The 20,829-nt window shown below is 44.5% G+C and overlaps 1 protein-coding gene across 2 annotated transcripts in view; it reads right to left on the bottom strand.

Moving 5' to 3' along the window:
* The window catches only part of EYA3 (EYA transcriptional coactivator and phosphatase 3), a 61,182-nt gene that overhangs the window by 10,585 nt on the left and 29,768 nt on the right, over positions 1 to 20,829 (bottom strand). Inside the window, exons 2-8 of one of the 2 annotated variants that reach the window (XM_056847331.1) lie at positions 18,435 to 18,535; positions 13,036 to 13,079; positions 12,666 to 12,745; positions 9,071 to 9,137; positions 8,157 to 8,302; positions 5,476 to 5,613; positions 1,912 to 1,997 (exon numbers count right to left, since the gene is read on the bottom strand). In XM_056847331.1, coding sequence (XP_056703309.1) covers positions 1,912 to 1,997; positions 5,476 to 5,613; positions 8,157 to 8,302; positions 9,071 to 9,137; positions 12,666 to 12,745; positions 13,036 to 13,079; positions 18,435 to 18,467 — 594 coding nt within the window. In that variant the 5' untranslated portion in view covers positions 18,468 to 18,535. The remainder of the gene's footprint in view (positions 1 to 1,911; positions 1,998 to 5,475; positions 5,614 to 8,156; positions 8,303 to 9,070; positions 9,138 to 12,665; positions 12,746 to 13,035; positions 13,080 to 18,434; positions 18,536 to 20,829) is intronic. The other variant, XM_056847332.1, reaches the window with a different exon arrangement.

Genomic DNA, 20,829 nt, shown 5'->3' with positions numbered 1-20,829 from the left:
TCTGCATGCTTCTCTGAAGTGAGTGGGAAAACCCACAAGTGGGAGAAGCCCCTGGGTCGGGATGCGGAAGGGTTAAAACTTCAACTTGATGGAAGACATCAGGGAGCACCGCATGGACAAAAACCCGCACAGCAAGGCCGTAGAGCTCTACGCCCTGGTATCGATGCGAAACCCAACAAGTGTAAAGTCACAAGGGTGGTTTGCAAACGCCCCTTCCCTGTCTGTCATTTACAAACATGCTCAATGACAGTCTGTTCTACAGGGAAGTTGGAGAAGAATGGAGTAGAAATCTATTCCAAAGATTAACTGGGACCAACTGGAAGAAGAAGGAAAGCATGGTGTTTGCTGTTATTTAGCAATTTCCACATTCAAATTCCTTCCTAAAAATATGTAGTTTTTCCTAATTCTATCTAAGCATTCCATACACTTTACTTTCTATTTATAAGGATTCTGTATAAACAGGGTTTTGTGTATACTGTAGTCCCATGGACGCAGGGGAAAAGGTGCTCATAAGAATCTTTGCTTTTGCTGAAATGATCCAGTTTCTAGCCCATATGGCTAAGAAGGTATTTCCAAAAATAAGTGGCCTACTGAAACAGAACTAGAGAGCTGGCTAAAATAGACTTTTGAGGGCCAGACGGAATGGGGTTTCAATACCACACATGGGTTGTTGATCTTGCCCAAGATAAGCAGAATAAACTATGCAAAACAACAGAAATCATAATAATTTCTATAGGCTTATAAATTTCCCTTTTCTTGGCACAGAACTGCCTGGACACCGATTTTTTTTCTAAAGAGCATACAGCCCTATTTATAACTGAATGAAAAGGGATGCATGTGAGATACATAATTTGCTGTCTTCTTGGACAGAGAAGCAAGCCACAGCCTTTCTATGATTTTTCTCTAGAATGTACCCAGGACCAGCTTGCCGTTTACATCAACCAAAGTTCCCTAAAATGTACGGGTGGAAAAACATAAGAGCATAAGAAAAACCATGCTGGATCAGACCAAGGCCCATCAAGTCCAGCAGTCTGTTCACACAGTGGCCAACCAGGTGCCTCTAGGAAGCCCACAAACTAGACGACTGCAGCAGCACCATCCTGCCTGTGTTCCACAGCACCTAAGATAATCGGCATGCTCCTCTGAGATGGGAGAGAACAGGTGGGCATCATGACTAGTATTCATTTTGACTAATATCCCTTTCCTCCATGAATATGCTCACTCCCCTCTTAAATCCTTCCAAGTTGGCAGCCATCACCACATCCTGGGGCAGGGAGTTCCACAATTTAACTATGCAACTTAAACTATTTAACTAAAAGAAGGTGTAACAAACTGAAGTGATTCACCGCCACTATTACAAAGTAGGAGCAGTCAGGGCAGGAAACACACTGTGTCGGATCTCCCATTACGCAACTCTAGACTTCTATGCTACAAGACTGTTCTCCCCAGTATAGTGAACCAGGATGGGCAAAAGCCACCATAGGCTTTAAGATGAAGATTTGCTCTTGCATTCTCCCTCCACCCCACCCCACCCCGTTCAGAAGAACAGGCACGCTGCTGCTCTCTGCAAACAGCACCTTGCTCAGCTCCCTGGATCTCCAGGGTGACTGGAGTTTTGTACCACTGGTACAGATACTCTTGGCAGCCCTGCAGTGAATGTGCTATCTACAAATACAGCAGCTGGACAAGCTTGGTCTCTATGTGACAGCTGAAATACACCCGTAGCATGAAAATCCAGCAATGATGCAACCCCAAAAAGGAAACTGATTCGTTTTTTAAAAACCTTGATTTCTGAAAAACATAGAGGATATTCTCCAATTCTTTAAAAAAAAAAAAGGCTATTCCTGGTACCTGGCACGCTATGTAAGAATGTATCATTTCAGGCAGGTTTACTTCTACAGGAAGATGTACCTGTTGAGAGATGCTGGCTACTGCAGATGACGAAATGTTGACGGCTGCTGAAGAAGTGGAAACTGAGTTGGCGTTGGTACCTGAAGCTGTAAAAAAAAGAGAAAAGGATGACCGGGTGTTAATGTCACTCAGGAAAACCGCAAGTGTAGTTCAAACATAAAAGGGGAGGTGAGACAGCACCTACCGGCATCCTTGGCGCCAACAGTGTTTTCCTTCATCAAAAGAGAAGAGCTTTCCCTGAGACTAGCAGGATCCTGGCCAATTCTACTGCCCACTCTACTCATTTTTGGCTGCCTATTTTAAAGCTTTTAAGTTCTACTAGATTTTAAATATAAAGGGGGGAGAGATTTGGTCCTTCCATACCCACCAAAGAACTGCATCTTAACCTGTGTTCTAGTAACATTGATTACTTGTGCACGTAAAAAACAAACAAATGACCTAGGCGCTAATTGCCACCGCCCCAGTTAAGAATTTAAATATTAAACATTTGGACCGTTATCAAAAGACAAGAGGCATCTGCTGGATGGGGGCTGCACAGCGGCTCTTAATGGGGTCTAAGCAAACAATTTAATCCCCGAAGACGGGTGGCCCACTTCAGATAAGACATAAAAACCACATAATTCTAGGAAATCACTTTTATCATCCTGTGAAATCCTTCCAGGAAGTCTGCCAGCTAATGTGCCTCAGTTTTGCAGTGGGCAACTCGTCCCTGCGGTAAGTGGAACACTCTCCAAGAGGGATTCATTACAGTGGCAAGGTCCCAGTGCTTACGATTCTTAATGCAACCTCTAAAGGACAAAAACAAAAAACAAAAGCCCTTCTCGCCTGGCCCCGGAAGTGACAGAAGCCAGTCGCGGAAAGGGCTGCCGGGTGCACAATTTTCGACTGTGATGCTGCTCACACTGCTACAGGGCATGCCCACTAATGCCCTGTTTTAAAACCAATAAATCCTGGCACAGCAACGCGCACCAGCATGGATGGGAGGCGCTTCCCCGGCAGCTGCCGTTCTTCTCTGCCAGGGGCACTTTCCTTCAAGATCCACTAAATGGATGGGCTCTAACTAGCTTAAGAACATAAGAAAGGCCATGCTGGAGCAGACCAAGGCCCATCAAGTCCAGCAGTCTGATCACACAGTGGCCAACCAGGGGCCTCTAGGAAGCCCACAAACAAGACAACTGCAGCAGTATTGTCTTGTCTGTGTTCCACAGCACCTAATATAATAGGCATGCTCCTCTGAGACTGGAGACAATAGGCATGCACCATGACTAGTATCCATTTTGACCAGTAGTCATGGAGAGTCCTCTCCTTCAGGAAAGTGTCCACTCCCCTCTTAAAGCCTTCCAAGTTGGCAGCCATCACCACAACCTGGGGCAGGGAGTTCCACAATTTAACTATGTGTTGTGCTGGTGAAGAAGGCAGAACCCCTTCCTCCTTCAACCACTCAAAAAAAGGCTATGTTGGGTGTCGTCGGACCTGCTTGGAATGGGTCTGAGTGTGTGTGCTGCAGTAAGGTGGAAAGCTGGGTGGGACTAAGTGAGAAAAGCTGGCAGGACCCTACCCAATGTTTAGTGCCAATGGCAGCTTGGTGAAATTAACCAAACCGTTGCCCATTTTCAGTCAAGGGTGGTCCAAGATGATGTAGTTTTGCTTCTTGTTTACAGGAAGCTGTTTAGGGAGTAACCAGAACATTAAGAACACACTCTTCCCCACAAGTCAGGCACCAGAGGAGGAAAAGAAACCAATGATAAACCTATGAAATAGGAGGATCCACGCTGGGGCCGGATTAAAACTGGATGATATCAGTGATGGAAATGGAGGCCGTTGTATTGACCTATACAAAATACTGTTTCAACAGGAGTGGGGCAGAAACTATATAATTTTGCCTGGGTGTGTGATATCTGGTTATAGATGATGGTATAAAAGCTGTCCCCCAGCTCTTTAAGAACATGTGTCAGGGAAGGGGTGGATGGGGGGAATGTTTTTAAGCTACCTTGGGTCCCCAATCAGGAGAAATGTGGTGTACAAATGAAGTAAATAAATACCAAATAAATAAAACCACGGTTAAATCTGAGCATCTGACACACAGCCAAGGATTGGTTGCAAATGAAGAAAAGAAACCAGGGCTTGAATACAGCTTTCATTCATATTCCCCTTTTCTCCCCAATGGGGACCTAAAGTAGCTGACAACATTCCCTCCTTCTCTCCTTTATACTCACAACCATTCTATGAGTTTGGTTAGGCTGAGTGTGTGTGACTGGCCCAAGGTTACGCAGCAAACTTCCATGGCAGAGCAGGAATTCAAACCCGGGAATTCAAACCAGATCCTTGCCCAACACAACCACTGTTGAACTGGTACTTTTGTGCTGTGCTTTAAGGCTGATTCTCTGCCTCTCCTGTCTCTCCGCTTGCAAGGAAACAAAGAGATCTCACCGGCATCGTCCTATATGTAACCTTGGTGGCCCAGATGAGGGCAGAAAAACGGGCTATGAACTTAGTAAATCTGAACTCTCTCTGCCCCATCTACCTCACAAGGTGTCTGTTGTGGGGAGGGGAAGGGAAGGCAATTGCAAGCCGCTTTCCCCTGTGGTAACAGCTGCATTAAATCAATTGTACACGTCTTATTCCATTGTAGATTTTATGCAGAAATTCGCAGTACATTTTTAAGCCCTATTTTGACAAATAAGTCAAATTCTCCTGATTTTCGTAATGCTTTTTTTTCTTCTGTAACATTGGAGAAAGTGGCACAATTTCTGAGATTCGCTGCAAAAGTTCGCCAGCAAGTTAATTAGAGAGCATTTATTAATTTTAGCATTCTTTTATCTATCTATGTTCTAACCTTGTCAGCAGTGCTCAACTGCAACAATTTTATGTTATCAAATAGTCACCCCGTGTATTGATTTTGTGCCAATAAAGGAGATTGTGATTGTTGATTGTAAGCCGCTTTGAGACTCCTTAAAGGTAGGGGGAAAAGTGGGGTATAAGTTTTCTAAATTACATTTGCCCAAGGACACGTCAACCCTGCCTCCCCCCAGCCCCAGTTCCCTCAGAAGCCCCATTTTCATTGATAAACCACACCCACAGGGCACTGTCCTTCCACAGCACCGCTGTCCATTAATCTGGATGTTATTACCAAGGAGACCAAGGGCAGACTGACAGGCAGGGCATGGAGATTATCGCGAGCTGGTACTGCTAACCACGATGCAATTTCCCCCAATTACGCCACACACTTTTAGGAAAACACAGGCATGCGGAACGGTGACATGCATGTGATCCTGCAACGCACACACCCGTCCTCCCTCTCCCGGAGAGTCGCTTCGTTTCCCCCCCGCCTTGGCAAGGTTGAAAGGCTCGGCAAGGGGAAACAATGTTGGCAAAATGGTCCCCAGACCACCCGAAAAGGCAGGCGATGAGCACGGCGAAGAAAGAAAGCGCGGCTGGCACAGGCACAGGGAAGCATGCACAACCCCCCCCCCCCCCAAGGCAAGCATGCTGGCCTTCCTCGTGGCGTCTGGTCCAGGCTACAAGGGGAGAGGTACATAGATAGAAACCATGCTTGACCTTTACCTTGAATAGGGTAAGAATAATGAGCTGGGCTGGACGGGCTTGTGGTTAAACCTGCAGTGCAGGTAAGAACACTGTGCTGACTTGGAGATGGAGTCTGAATTAAACCACTCTCAGGTTTCATACCTGGCCACAGTGCACCTGAATCAGATAAATGGCACCAGTTAAAAACAAATGCCATGCGCTTGCCCCCACAGGAGGCTGTGTTGCCCACATACGCGAGTGGGGGTGGGGGAAACCCAACACCCATTGTCTAAACAAAGAGCATTGTTAATTTTGAGGCACAGGCCTAGAGAAGAAAGCAGAGTGAAAGAGGTTGGGTTTTTTTGTTTGTAAAGTTAGCCAACATTTAAAAGAAGGCAGAAAGGATGTGATAAAGGTTAATTTGCAAGCCTTTCCAAGAAAAAAATAAAGTGACAGCAGGGTGGATGAAGCTATTATACCGAGCTGATGCTAAGACAGTGCGCATCGCCTTCTGGCTTGCTCTGCATCCTATTCAGCGTTGCCAGGACTTGGTCCCTCTCCCCCGCCCCCAAACATATGTCTTTCACGTCTGCTTGCTTGCATTCATTGGCAGCTCCAATTGGCTGCTGCACTTGTGCCTTTTTTTCTTTTTAATGATGTGGTTCTCTTCTGCAACAGTTTTGAACAGAAAAGAACAACAATTTTAAAAAGAAAAAAATAGCACCAATTAGGACCGTCTGCCACTCTTACCCTGAGGAGATATGTTTGCCTTTGTTAGGATGGTACTGAGACTGGAAAAAAGCTACTTTTTGGCTTTGGGGGAAGGGAAATGATGCTGGGGGTGGTACATAAATGGGGGGGTTTCCATAAAAATCCCCCCTTTCAATAGCCCACCAAATTATCACCAAAAAGGGCACACGGGCAGCTTGTACGAAAACCCCAATTTGCTCAGCCTTTCCAGGTTATTGTACTAGATCACAATGGGTAGCCGTGTTAGTCTATCACTAGTAGTAGAAAAGAGTAGGAGCCCAGTAGCACCTTAACGACTAACAAAATTTCTGGCAGGGTGTGAGCTTTTGTGAGCTGTAGCTCACGAAAGCTCATACCCTGCCAGAAATTTTGTAAGTTATTGTGCTGACACTTTTATGAATGCTATTTTAAGAGAGAGAGAGAGAGAGAGACCTGGATTCTGCTTAAAATTAACCCTAACAGAAGGATTTGGGGCGAGTCATAAACAGAATGGGTGTGTGTGTGTTGGAAATCTGCAGCAGAAGGAGGGGGAAGATCAGTGAAAGTTGCCTCCTGCTTCCACCCACGGAGCTGATCGACTGGCTCCAACCCAACGAATGGAAGTTCCAAGATGTTCTGGTTTGGTAAGCATTTGTGGAAGTCAGGGCTAGTGTGGTTTGATATACAAAGAAGGCTCAGAGTGATATGAGGTCAAGAATCCTGTACACTACCTTTGTGCCATTTTAATAAATTACATACATTTGGCAGATTTCCAAAAATGGTGCAGTGAAACAGCTAAGAACATGAGCTGTAAGCCAGAATTTCATCTCTCTCCTCAGCCACAACATTGACTAGGTCACCTTAGGCCAGCCTCTGTTGCTTCCTGCCTCACATCCTTGTACACTCCAGCAGAAGAATATTAGTGGCCTACCTTACAAGAATACTAATTCAAATGAGGAGCTATCCCCCTAAAATTTGGAGCTCAGCCATCAGTTTTAGTCCCATATAAATGGGAAGGTGGCTCGCAGCAATCCAGAGCAGGAAAACGGGTGTGCATATGCATTAACAGAGAAAGGGGAACCTTCACCAGTGGTTCTACTTCATCTTTACCACTTCTGGTTCCTGGATAAGTATGGGTATGGGCATTGGTGTGTGTGGAAAATCAACTTATTTCTAGACTGTTCTCTTTAAGAACAGAGGGCCAGGAACTTGCTCTTTTCACAGTAAATACCAAAGACTACCCAGCTTGGCAAAAACTACGTGTCCTGCATTAGAAACTGCTCTCCGTGTACTGTAGGCAAGATCATAGTTGCAGATCTGCTGAAAATCCATTAACAGAATAATTTGAGTGGTTTATGTAAAGTGCAAATAGAAAGAGTTGAGGAGACAAATTGTCTCATGCAGACCTAACTATTAGGCTACCACACTACCACAATGGCAACGGAAGGTAGTGTCTAGGGACGTGTAACACCCCCACACACACACCGCCCATCAAATCTATGCAACAGCAATTTTCTGGAAATTGCAAACAAATTATCTGTGTGACTAGTTTGGTAATCTGCCAGGATTGGCTGCTATTATAACCGGGAACAACCTCTCCCTGCCCCACAGAAAACACATTCTTCCACACCTGGTCTGCTTCAGAAGCACACTGGAAGTACAACCCCACAGATCCGCTCCACTAACCGCAGAACTTCCCCCTGATGCATTGAGCCTTCACGCTATTACGAGAAACGCTTTCCGGGCCTCTCGCATCAGCAGAAGGACTCCTGCGCTGGAGGAAAGTGCTGCCGTTCGCAGAATGGACCTGTTATGCTTTCGGGTTCTGCCAAGTGCGGTTTCTTATGCAAGACTAGTGGGCAAATCCGTCCAGCGACCTAGGAGGCTTGCTTCTTTGTATCAGCCTGTAGAAAGCAAAAGGGGGGGGGGTCGCAGCGCCTATCTCCCAAAGGGATCGTTCAACAAGTTCGGCCCCAAGAGCTCTGGCTTACCGAAAGGAGGTAGTCCGTAGGCTTGGGTCGTCTGAGGATACACGGCGTACGTCTGAGATGACTGCTGCAGTGCTTGGTACTGAGTCTGACCAGAATAAGAGGCCATCGTTTCTGATACGGGTACGGAAAGGATATGTGCATATGGCCTGGGGGAGGGGGGAAATAAAGGAGAAGGGTTTGCCATTAAGAAGAAGGGTTATTGTCAACCAGCAGAGTGCAGCTTCAGGAAGCCCAAGGAGTGCTGGGAAGAGCACAGCCCAACCCACCCAAACCTCAGCCTGTCCCTTGTCTGCAACAGCACAGACACGGCTACCCCCACCTTCACAGGGCAGGACAGGGCCTTTTCTGTGGTGTCACCTTATTCGTGGAATGCCCTCCCCACACACAGCCAGCTGGTTCCATCTTTAATCTTTTCAAGATGCCAGGTGAGGACTGTGTTGTTTATCGAAACTTTGGGTGGGCCTCAGCTGTTTCCTTTCTGGCTCCTGCAATCTGGTTGTTTTCGCATTGCTGTGTTCGTTTGCTATGAACCTTGTAGTTTTCTAGGCCCCGGTCCTCGTTTGGGTCCTCTCACGTCCCCATGCGCAAGACTAGAATAGGTCTGTTGCTAGTACTGCCCCAAGAAAACCTTGCAGGGCAACACCGATCTAGTACTTGGCCCTCTCAGCGGTAAGGCAGAGGGGCAATCTCCCCCCCAGCCCCAGATTAAAAGGAACCTTTGAAGAATTACAGACAAAAATGCTCTGGAACTTATGTTGTGAATGCATGCTGTGAACGTATATGGCCTTCAACATGAAAATTATCTGAATATCCCCTCACCTACCAAGCTACCAATCATGAAAGTTTAATGATATTAGACATTTTGGGGGGATGCAACGAAAATTAACGTCCTGGTTTAGAACTATTCAACTTACTTTGCAGAATACATCTGTGAGGTATATTCATTCGGCGACCTTGAGATGTAATCAGGGCACGGCATAACTGGGGGGGAAATGTATAGAAGTTATTATTATTTTTCAAATCATCTTCTCCAAAAGTATTTATCACAACCAACAATATTCCCCATTATTTTCACACTCTGGACATCCCACCCCTTCGCAGAGCCTTCTCTCTCGCTAGGGTTAATGCCTTTCCTTCAAGGATGTTATATGGAAGGTATCAACAAATACCAATCCAGGAAAGGACTTGTCCCTGTGATACCCATTCCCTGGACTCAACTGATCATATTCTGTTGGTCTGCCCTCTATATGAAACACCCCGTGGGAAATGGTTAAAAAATTGGCTTCTTTCAAAATATCTCCTATCTACCCAAGCAAAACGTCAATTTTTATTAAATGATTCCAATCCGGAGGTTACTGTAGATGTTGCCAACTTTCTAGTGGATGTGATGAAAGTTCAAAAAGCCCAACGTTTGTAATTTCTATTTTTGGAACTTTCTGGCCTATGTTTTTATCTTAATGACTGCATATTTTATGTACTTTCTGTAACAATTGTAATATTACTTATGCCATTAAAGGTTTCATTCATTCAGTATTTATCACAAAATAACGGGTGTTGGATGTGCGCTGTTGTTCATAGAATCATAGAGTTGGAAGGGACCACCAGGGTCATCTAGTCCAACCCCCTGTCCAATGCAGGAATTTCGCAACTACCTCTCCCCCACACACCCAGTGACCCCCTACTCCATGCCCAGAAGATGTTGAATCAGAATACACACTACTCTGAGTACAAGGGAAACCAGATGGTCTATCCAAATTAAATTATGCGTTTTTAACTTATTGCACAAGAGTTAACTCTATTTCCAAGATCTGGTAGCTCTTGGGGAATGACACATTTCTACAAAAGAAATTTCTACAAAAGAAAGACTGGGGTGGCATTTATTAAAGATGGACACAATGTTATGTTTATTAAAGGAAGAGAGGGACATTCCAGAATAACTCTGGCTTCTTTTTGCATATTTCATTATATATTTTTAAACAAAAGGAAAGACGCATTTCCTGCAATAGTAAACAAGCATTGTTCCGATATGCAATAATCTCCTAAAGAAGATGGCAGAAAACAGTCAAACAGGCAGGCTCTCCATCCCTGCTCTATGCTATGCCAAAGCACCAAAATCTTTTTCTATTTACCCTTTGGTGGAAAAGATTTTAAAGCCAGTGTGGTACAGCTGTTAGCATGTCTGACTAGGGTTTGGGGACCCAGGTTTTAATCCTGGTTCTGCCATGGAAGCTTGCTGGGTGACTCTGATCCAGTCACACCCGCTCAACCTAGCCTCACAGGGCTGTTGTGAGGATAAAAAGGAGAAGAGAAGCCACGTTGGGTCCCCGCTGGGGAGAAAAGTGGGGCATAAGTATCAAAACGAATAAATAAAAATTACTGGCAAATGTTTCCTCAATTCATGCTGGATCAGGAAGAAACAACCAACTTGCAGCCGCTGCAGAAAAAAGACAGTTTTGGGGATGTGGGAAACATCTGTGTAGATTTATGTGGTGATTTGAGAATGAAAAACAGAACAACACACAACAGTTTGAAGTGCAAATGTTCTGTTCTTAAAAGTCAACCTTTCCTAAGAGACAGGAAGCAGGGCCACTGTTTAGCTTGGAAAGAAGGTGGCTGAGGAAAGACATGATAGAGGTCTATAAAATTATGCATGGTTTGGAGTGAGTGGACAGGGAGAAGTTTTTTCCCCTCTCCCATAATACCAACACGCAGGGTCATCTGCTGGAGGGTGAGAGATCCGAAACAGATAAAAGGAAGTATTTTTTCACACAAAGCATAGTCAAATTGTGGAACTCCCTGCCCCAAAATGTGGTGATGCCTGCCAACTTGGAAGGCTTTAAGAGGGGAGTGGACATGTTCATGGAGGAAAGGGGTATTCATGGCTACTAGTTAAAATGGATACTAGTCCTGATGCATACCTATTCTCTCCAGGATCAGAGGAGCATGCCTATTATATGAGGTGCTGTGGAACACAGGCAGGATGGTTCTGCTGCAGTCGTCTTGTTTGGGGGCTTTCTAGAGGCACCTGGTTGGCCACTGTGTGAACAGACTGCTGGACTTGATGGGTCTTGGTCTGATCCAGCAGGGCTTTTCTTATGTTCTCAGTGAGTAGTACCATTCAGATCTCACAAAAGTTATGATGGTTGTTCATCAGTCACTGACAGACCCTTCTAGAAAGCTTTCTAAGAGAAAGAAGCAACCCCTTTCCCTTTAGCCAGGAGCTCTCACACCCAGAGCCTGAGTCAAAGTATGGTTACCAGATCATGTCTGCAGCAGTAGAAAAGAGCAAGAGTCCATTAGCATCTTAAGGACTAATAAAATTTATTGTAGGGGTATGACCTTTTGTGAGCCACAGCTCATTTCTTCAGAAAGCTCATACCCTGCCAGAAATTTTGTTAGGCCTTAGGGTGCTACTGGACATCTTGCTCTTTTCTATGGTTTACCAGTGCCTTCCCACCACAGAGTGTGTTCCTTTCTGGTCACCACAGAGAGAGGAGTGGGCATGAAGGATCTCCTCTGTTTAGCTTCGCTGACAGGAAATTTCAAAGAATTTGGTCTCTACACTTGTTTTTAAATATTTAGGAATCCTAGCCTTTACTTAATTTATGAATTTGGTGGGGGAATGTCCTCAGACACTTGTCTAGGGTCTTTTTTGTTTTTGTTTGTTTTTTACATGACAGAAATCACTTCCCAGGAAACCAGAAACAATAACAGTAATGGGAACGTTAGCAGTGAATATTACCTCCTATGTTAAGACAAGAAGCCCATGCTCAGGACAGCAGAGGAAGTATATAAGTGGTTGGCCCCCATGCCAATCATGAACAGTAGCACAGTGGGGCTACCAACACACCAAAACATGGCTACCCCAGGCAAGCCAAAAAAAAATCAGACTTTTAAAAAAAGGCTTGATAGGAGCTGACTATGTGCCAGGAGGCACAGAATGCATTTGGGAGCCACTTAAAAATAAAAAGGGGACAGGAGAGTAGCCCCTGGAACAACTGCGGAGAGAGAGATCTTCAAGGTGGCATTTTCCAGTTGGCTCACTTCTCCAGCAATTCTGTACCCCTCCTCCCAGCTTGGCTCTTGTAGTACTCCACTTTCATGCGGCACCCCTAATTCTTCCTCCTCTTTCAAAAATGATTCTAAACCTGCCTACTGGTTCAACACAACTCCCTCTCAAAACGCCCAAGAGAACCCATCGCCTCTTGAAAGCACCATCGATATGGACAACTTAAATGAGTGGTGCTGTAGCACAGGGGTTAACGGTGCGATCCAGGAAATTCGAAGTCACCTCGCTAGGTGGCCCTTAGGCAAGCCATTTGATTCTCGTCTGTGCCCCCCTACCATTCGCACCCCCACAATCTATGCTATAGAGATAATGTTGACCTAAGAGCCCCATGGCGCAGAGTGGTAAGCTGCAGTCCTGCAGTCTGCAGCTCTGCTCTCAATCTGCAATGAAGCCCCACCGTTATTTTAAGCAAACCTACAAAGATAGAGGAAGTCACTTACTTTCGCTGGACATGGACAGGTTTGCACCAAGGCTTGATGACTCGGGTTTCTGATCGCTACCGTCTGTGCTGTTCACTTGCCTGAAAGGATTGACATAGACATGAGCACCATTACTGGCCTCCTGGGCAGGACAGAAGCACCGACGGGGAGGAGCCATGGCTCAGGAGGAAAAAACATGCTTTGCAGGCCCCATGTTCAATCCCTGGCATCTCCAGCTAAAACCACCACAGAGGTGCTGTTAGACAATACTGAGCTTGGCAGACCAAAGAAGTCTTTCTCATGGGTGGAAGGGAGTAACAGATTCCAGCCCAGTACATTGACACACACTGCGAATTTTTTTTTAAAAAAAATTAAAGCGTGTATTACACACCTTAACATCTGGTCACCTGATTCCTGCATCTTGGCTTTTTTCATCTGCAAAGACAAATATGCACAAAGATATCAGGTTAGTTAAGTATCATTAAGGTAATTCCTGCCTACAGAGAGCAGGCTCCACAAAACTGCTGGGGATAAACAGACTTACATGTGTCTACATCTGAATAAACTGCACATAAATCACAAAGGAGGTATTCTCTGAACAACCACTGAGATTGGAAGAAAGCTTCTTAAACTGGAAGGAGGCACCAAACCTTGCTTGCTGGAATGGGAAGACATGGCCATTGATCTTCAGGAAAGCAGAACTGGGTCTTTTTCGGCCTTCCTGAGCAGAAAATTAATATTTCGAGGAAATTTAGATTTGCCAAAATTCTGATGAGGCAGAAATTTTAAGCCATGTGTAATTTGGATCTCTCCCCCGCCCCCAGCAGTCATAATGAACAACTCTGACCACGATTAAATAAGTATATGAACGATGTGCTCATTCTCCATCATACATCATGGAGGTAAACTGACGGCTCCCTAGAAAGAGACATTTTTGGCTCAGTTCCAATCCTCAGAGTTATCAAGTTTGGTAGGGGCAAAAGGAGATAGGATATTACATTTGGAGAGGCCCATAACACTTCTTTTTGAATTAAGAAAGACTCACTATGACCAAATTTGGAGGAAGGGAAAAACAGCACCAGAGGAAATCTAAATTTAACATAGATTTAAATATGATATTGGAAGTAAAAAAAAATGTTGCACAAACCCAATGTAAAGCTTCAAATGCCTCAGCTGATACACAAACAATATTAGCATGCCAGAGATCCACAGCCCACATAGATGTTACACTAGTGTGCTAATTAATGTTGTAGCAGCCCGGTTTAAACAAGTCCTTGAGTGCATACAGTCACATAGGTAAATTCTTCTTTCCCTTCAGTGCCACACTGAAATCAGGTCATTTGTCATTCCTAAGGCAAATCTGGGAATCACCCAAAGTTCAAGATGCCCTCCTCCTCAGAACGAGAATAGCAAAACTTGGCTATGCCAGACAGAAGACTTTAAAAAAAAAATCTTTCTCATGGACAAGGTTTCACGATTTCCACACAGAGGGCAATCACAAGCAAATGCCAGTTTCTGTAAAACTGAGCAGTTACAGCTTCTTTGAGAGGACTGTACCATATTTACAGATGCGCAGGAGAACTGCTGTCATATTTTATAGGGGTGCGGGCAGGATTGATGATCCTATTCTACAGTTTTAAATGTTCAGCATTTTAATTGTAAATCCTATTCAATTGTGTTTGAAGTGTGGAGAGCCTGACCTGAAATGAGTGGAGGGAGGGAGGGAGGGAGGGAGGGAGGGAGAAAGGAAGGAAGGAAGGAAGGAAGGAAGGAAGGAAGGAAGGAAGGAAGGAAGGAAGGAAGGAAGGAAGGAAGGAAGGAAGGAAGGAAGGAAGGAAGGAAGGAAGGAAGGAAGGAAGGAATCCAAAACATATAATGTTCCATCAATTAGTCTAGTTCCCCACTTCAAAGAATAAGTTCATCTCTTGGGAATGGGGTGGGGGGAGAGGTGCTTTCTAGTCCTAATGTTTTAAATTCTACAAAACACTACCTGTATCATCAGCTTCTACCTTTCCAATCACGCTGTAGAAACGGGAGTGAAAAAGCCCAGCCTCACATCTGGAAAAAATCTGGAAAGCAAAGCTTTAACCATTAAGCCCTGAGCCTTAACAGGTGCAGATAAGAAATTTTAACTTTCCTGCAAACCCGGCATGTGGCACGTGTTTGCAGCGCTTGGAACCTGACCGCTCAGCATTATTTAATGATAGTCATCTGCGTGGAAATGACCATGTTTAGTATTGAGGGAGCTGCATTAAATTACCAAGTCTGGGTTACTATGTCAATAAATGGAATAGATACCATCTCTAGCCTACAAAGTAGAACACTTACATAAACGTTACACATGGCTCCTCCAACACAGGCTGAAAACAGGAGAAGAAATGGTCTTTGGCGGGACTCCAGTCAAAAAAAGTACTAGCCGGCAGTAAAACTTGCTTTGTTTGATAGCAAAAGCTACTCCCTAAAAGTCACCTCTTTCACGCTTCAAGCCACTGGAAAGACAACTGTTTCCATGGGTAGCCTTATTCGGTTATTTATTTAGATATGTACACCCCACTGTTCTCCCCAATGGGAATCCAAAGAAGCATTCCCGCCTTTTCCACTTTATCCTCACAACAACCACCTTATGAGGTAAGTTAGGCTGAGCGAGAGTGAGTGACAGGGCCAAGGTTGCCAAGTGGGGTACTACATCAGAGCAAGGATTTGAACCCAGGTCTTTCACATCCTAGTCCGACACTCTAACCACTCCACCTCACTGGCTCTCTATTGTGACTATTTTGAGCCTTTCCTCAAATTGTTCAGTTACAGACAGTGGCTTGGTTTTGATGCAGTGCGAACCCCTGCTTCGGTGCTACATAAATGAGCCCTGAAGGCACCCCTGGCTTGTCTGCGGGATCCCTCCTCGGCTGGCAAAGTGACTGCTTAACACTTCCACAGCAAAACAGGTTGTCACTACCATCCAAACCAGCAAACCGTGGTTTGGGCTTATTGAGGGAACAAGCCATGGCTTACAGCCCTCATTGAAAGGACAAGTGACGAGCCCTAGTTTGCTGGTTTGGAAGTAACATGAAAAGTAGGGCCTGTCAAGAATTTGAAAGCAACAAATGGGTGTGGCTTGCAACCCTGGCCGGGAAAGGAACCACAAATCTTTGTTTGCCAGTTCAGACAACAAAACAAGAGGTAACTGATAACCAGGAGGCTCCAGAACAAACATCTCTCCATATTTCCCCCCTTCACAGGTCGAGGGAAATCTTATGTACGGAAGAATGGGGTTCAACAGGAAGTAATAAATAGCCATACACAGATCCACACGTCATTTCATGCCAGGCACACATTTTTTCCCCTCGCTGGTAGGTTCTGACCATGATCGGGATGGGCCCAGGCTAGCTCGATCTTGTCAGATATTGGAAGCTAAGCAGGGTCAGGCCCGGTTAGAAGAACAGGAAGAAGAGGAGTTGGGTTTTATACCCCGCTTTTCTCTACCTTTAAGGAGTCTCAAAGCGGCTTACAATTGCTTTCCCTTCCCACAACAGACACCTGGTGAGGTAAGTGGGGCTGAGAGAGTTTGGAGAGAACTGCGACTAGCCCAAGGTCACCCAGCAGGCTTCATGTGGAGCAGTGAGGAAACCAACCTGGTTCACTAGATTAGAGTCCACCACTCACATGGAGGTGTGGGGAATCAAACCTGGTTCTCCAGATTAGAATCCACCGCTCTTAACCACTACGCCACGCTGGCTCTCTTATATGGATGGGAGACCACTAAGGAAAACCAGGATTGCTACACAGAAACAGGCCATGGCAAACCACCTCTGTTTGTCTCTTGCCTTGAAAATCCTACAGGGTTGTCATAAGTCAGTTGCAGCTGTACAACACTTGCTGCCACCACATTCTGACCTACCAGTTGCCCTGTATCCTTTCCTGAACACTAACATATTTCTCCATACTAATACAGGAAGGGTGTCTCTAGCACATCCCAGAATTTGAACAGCCCACATGAAGAGTGGACAGCACTGTCTCCCACACCTTCCACCCCATCGGCAAGAGGATGTCCAACCCCAAAGTGTCACCATGAGGAACATCCGGGCTCTCCCACCCTCCCCTTCCTGCTGCATTCTACATCCTTCATCAAAGATTCAGAAAGTTTCTTCCCCACCCAAAAGTTTTCCAAAATTAATGACCCATCTAACAACAGCAGCAAGGGAGCTTTACATAGGTTGAGTCTGGCAAAAACCTATAGATGTATATTCAAGTCTTCACTTTTTTTTTTTTAACTGCAGCTATGTTCTCCTTCTATCCAGTAAGCTCAAAACATCTTATAGCAGAGCTGCTTCCCTCCCCACTCTGGTCAAAAAGAGAACATTCTGACTCCAAAGGGCTCCTAATGGTTTGAAAAATGAAAGAAGCCAAATAAATGTAGAAGTCCTTGTTGTTGCTATTAAGCAGCTTAAGTCTGTCCACCTACCTTTCCCTTAAGAAAAGCAATGCAAAAATGGATAAGAAAACCCACCTGGTTCGAATCTGAATGGGAAAACAGATCCCACCCCAACCTCCCAGGATAGAAACAAGAAGCAATCTCCAAAAACCCCTTCAGCTTATTGACCACAGCACAGAAATAAATCAGGCCATATTTAGATTTTAGGGCAGGAGATACAGTACGTCTATAATGGCCACAACCCACCCACCCCCATCCGAAAGCTTCCACTACCTGTAGCTGAAAGATTCCAAAAGAACAGCACTAGTTTCTTTTTAGGAAACGACACAAAAGTGCAGTTCAACGTGCCGAGAGTCGAAACCTTGGTCAACATGAAGGACGTTATGTCGGCGTATCCGTAACCCACTTCCTCGTGTGTTTCCAGATGCCAAGTTTCATTTCCAAAACTCTATACAGTTTGGAACCCAATTATCTTAGGTTCGCACCTGCCACCGTACACCTTCGTGGGAATTACGATTTTTCAAATGATAATTGTCGAAGGCTTGTCAAATGATAGTCTGAAAATTTGGTGTGTGGACACCCAAACAAAAGTCCTCTCTGTAGATGTTTTGTACCTTCAGGAATCCATACCCCTGCAGCCTAGCTTGCTCCCATTTATCTGTTATAATTTACATTCAAGAAACAACCTAAGAAACTGACAGAGTTCAAGGGGTGGATTCCTGCGATTTAATTTTTTATTCTTCAATTTTTGTGCCCATTATGGCTGCCATTCAGCCTACAGTTGCATACACTTCAAATTAACTGAAATAAACTGAAATACGTACTTGCTAGCTAGCTTATAATTACGGGCAAATGATCTTTACAAATCAGACAATTACGGTAAACGGTAATGGAGATTCACAATGCAAACATTTTCTGCACGTTTTTTTATTTAAATTGGCTATGAAACTTAGACTATTACAAGTGAAAAGTTGATAACAGGAAGTTGTCTCTTTGGCTTAGCAACAAAACTGCACCTTCCCTCGCTCAAGGTAAGAGAATCATGTTTTTATATTTAAAACCTTGGCTTTGTAACAGTATCTAACAGAAAAATTTACATTAACAAGGCTAAAGTTTAAATAGTATTTTAAAACTGGTACTGAGGTTCTTCTGCAAACTCATTACCATGTTATAAAGTACTTTACAACTTCACAAACTTCATATATATTAACTAGAAGTCCCAAGATTAACTCCAGAATTCTCCTTACAGAAGGCTGTTTTCTGCCCCTGGCTACAAAATAGCTAGAATCATGACTCACCACCAAATTGTTTACCAAGACAAAGACCTCTTTCCCCTATGTTATTTCTTTAGGGTTACTCACAGGCTGTTCTGCTAAGTCTTGTACTTCTTCCATAGATGCGACTCTTTTCAAAATGCTCCAGTGAGTGGAATCTTAGGTTGTTCCTCTGCCGTCTTCAATGTCTGTTAACAAAAGGTGTTCATAGCTTTATGTACTTTTGGAGGTCTTTATCATTTAGGCTATCAGTGACTTTAAGACGCACCTAATCGTCTACTTTCTAAACATATGTGGGTTTCTCCAAAATAAAGAGAGACCACACTCATATATGGGGAGGGGGGGAAGCAAAGATTTACCTGTCAGTCACAAGATACTATCGATAGGGCAAGATAACCAAGCGAAATGCATGTGTGCGCCCCACGGCACGTGGCAGATTCCCACAGCATTGCTCCTGCTATGCCGCCGCGCTGCAGGAGCCAACATATTCAAGATTTCAAAGGCCCACGTGTTCATGGCACTTGTAAAAATACTTCAGGATTACCTGAGTTACATTAAATGATGCAGTCCAGGCCACTGAGCCAGTAAACGAAACGATACAATCTAACCTGCTTTAATTTAGATCACTTACATAACCGTCACACACGTGTGCGCCCAACATGCATAAACACAAAATCAGGACACAGTTAATGGAATGTTTCCACAAGCATGACCGCCACCTACCACACCGAATTAAACATGACCCCGGTGAAGGGAGATCTTACCAGCGCGGCACGGCTTACACTCGGCATCTCGTTTAAATTGGGCCTCTACACATGCAATGCCCCCAAAGTGTGCGACATTAGCATGCCTGAGAAACACCTGCCAGGGAGATAGCTCTTTAGCATGCTGACCATGTACACGTAACAGCTGAGGCCCCGGTTCAAACAAAAAGTCGGGTATGCACAATGTCAAAGGTCTGGCTCATCAGCATCACGTTTAAATCAGGCACGGGCAAGAGGGTGGGTTTATGGGGGAAGACTGTTTGACAGTGATGTAAAAAAAACACTTTGCATTAAAAAAACCAGGTCTTGTTACACCTCAAAGGGGGCAACAATAATAAGCAAGACAAAACTTTGGGGTAACCTAACAGTTGGCTCTGAATGTCCATAAGAAGAAACATGATCACAGAGAGCCAAAACAGGGCACATGCCTCTGCAACTAAGTTGCAGGTATGCAGAGAACTTTGCCGCCACGGGGTCACAGGAAGGACCCCTTTACACGGGGTTCACTCTGCGATTCACCTGACATGGAATTCCATGAAGCTCAGAGTCACAAGCTCAAACGAGGATGCTGCAAGCCACAGGTGAAAGAACCCTAACCAAGCCTTTTATAGAATACTTGCCAAGGTACATATCAGTCTCTTCCACAGCACAGTATCATTCCAATTTGGGGGGGGGAGGATGACCCATCATGCCAAGATGGGTAGCGACAGGTACCGTAGTGTCAAATGGTTGCTGTCTTTTCTTCCTTGCCACGCACCTGGGTCTCTATACCAGGAGCTTGTGTACCTATTCCGTCCCTTGAATCATTCCATCTAATATAATTGCAGCTAACACAAGAATGAATTATTACGAAATGTATCCCTGGTCTTCCAGCTAGTGTCACTGTGAGCCTTATGGTGCAATTTTACGCAGAGATATTCTAGTCTAAGCCCATGGGTTTAGACTGGGGCAACTGTGAAGTACTGGGACTGTATCGTGAAGTCTGTCTAGCTGTGGTTATGGTACCTCCATAGGATGATCCTAAACTGGTTTTATCTACCAAGTGTTGAAGACTGGGGCTGGACTACAGGATCTTTAGTACCTAAGATCCCAACCCCTGTAAATGTCAAAAATCCCATATTCGTATCTTCATCCTAAAATCTGGGCTGAAAGAACATTACCCCAGACCCACTGCTGGAAAGACGGAGGAACCAACTTTGCATAAGCACTTTTTCCCAGCTTGGTATCAGAAGTACAACTGGGAAAAAGCACTTCTGTTTAAACTTAACATTGTATGGGAAGTTGCTAAAGGCCATAAACACATTTACAGAGTATTGTTTCTAATGTTGTATCTGAAGCTGTGGAACTGGGAAGATCTGTTTTATTGTATTTATCTCTTTATGCTACATATGTATATTCGATGCCTGTAAATCTAAATTTATTTCTTTATTATTTTATTCTTTTGTGGCAACTGCCTTAGTCATTACACGTTAAAGGCAGGGCAGAAATGTTTCCCATAAATGAATACATACTGAGCTAAAATGTCCTAAAAGAGAGTATTCCCCCTTGTGTGTTTTCTTGTAATAATATCCTCTAAGCTTCTTTCCTCTCCCTCAACACTATCATATTCAAAATTCATAGGTGCTGGGATAATTTTTTTAACAGCCAGGATTTTTCACATTCATAAATAAATGGTGAAATTTCCAAAATCGTTAGGCATCTGCATCAAGGGTTTTTTT

The sequence above is a fragment of the Euleptes europaea genome, chromosome 3 (assembly GCF_029931775.1).
Source record: "Euleptes europaea isolate rEulEur1 chromosome 3, rEulEur1.hap1, whole genome shotgun sequence".
Classification (NCBI taxonomy): Eukaryota; Metazoa; Chordata; class Lepidosauria; order Squamata; family Sphaerodactylidae; genus Euleptes; species Euleptes europaea.
This window is presented reverse-complemented; position numbering and strand designations above follow the sequence as displayed.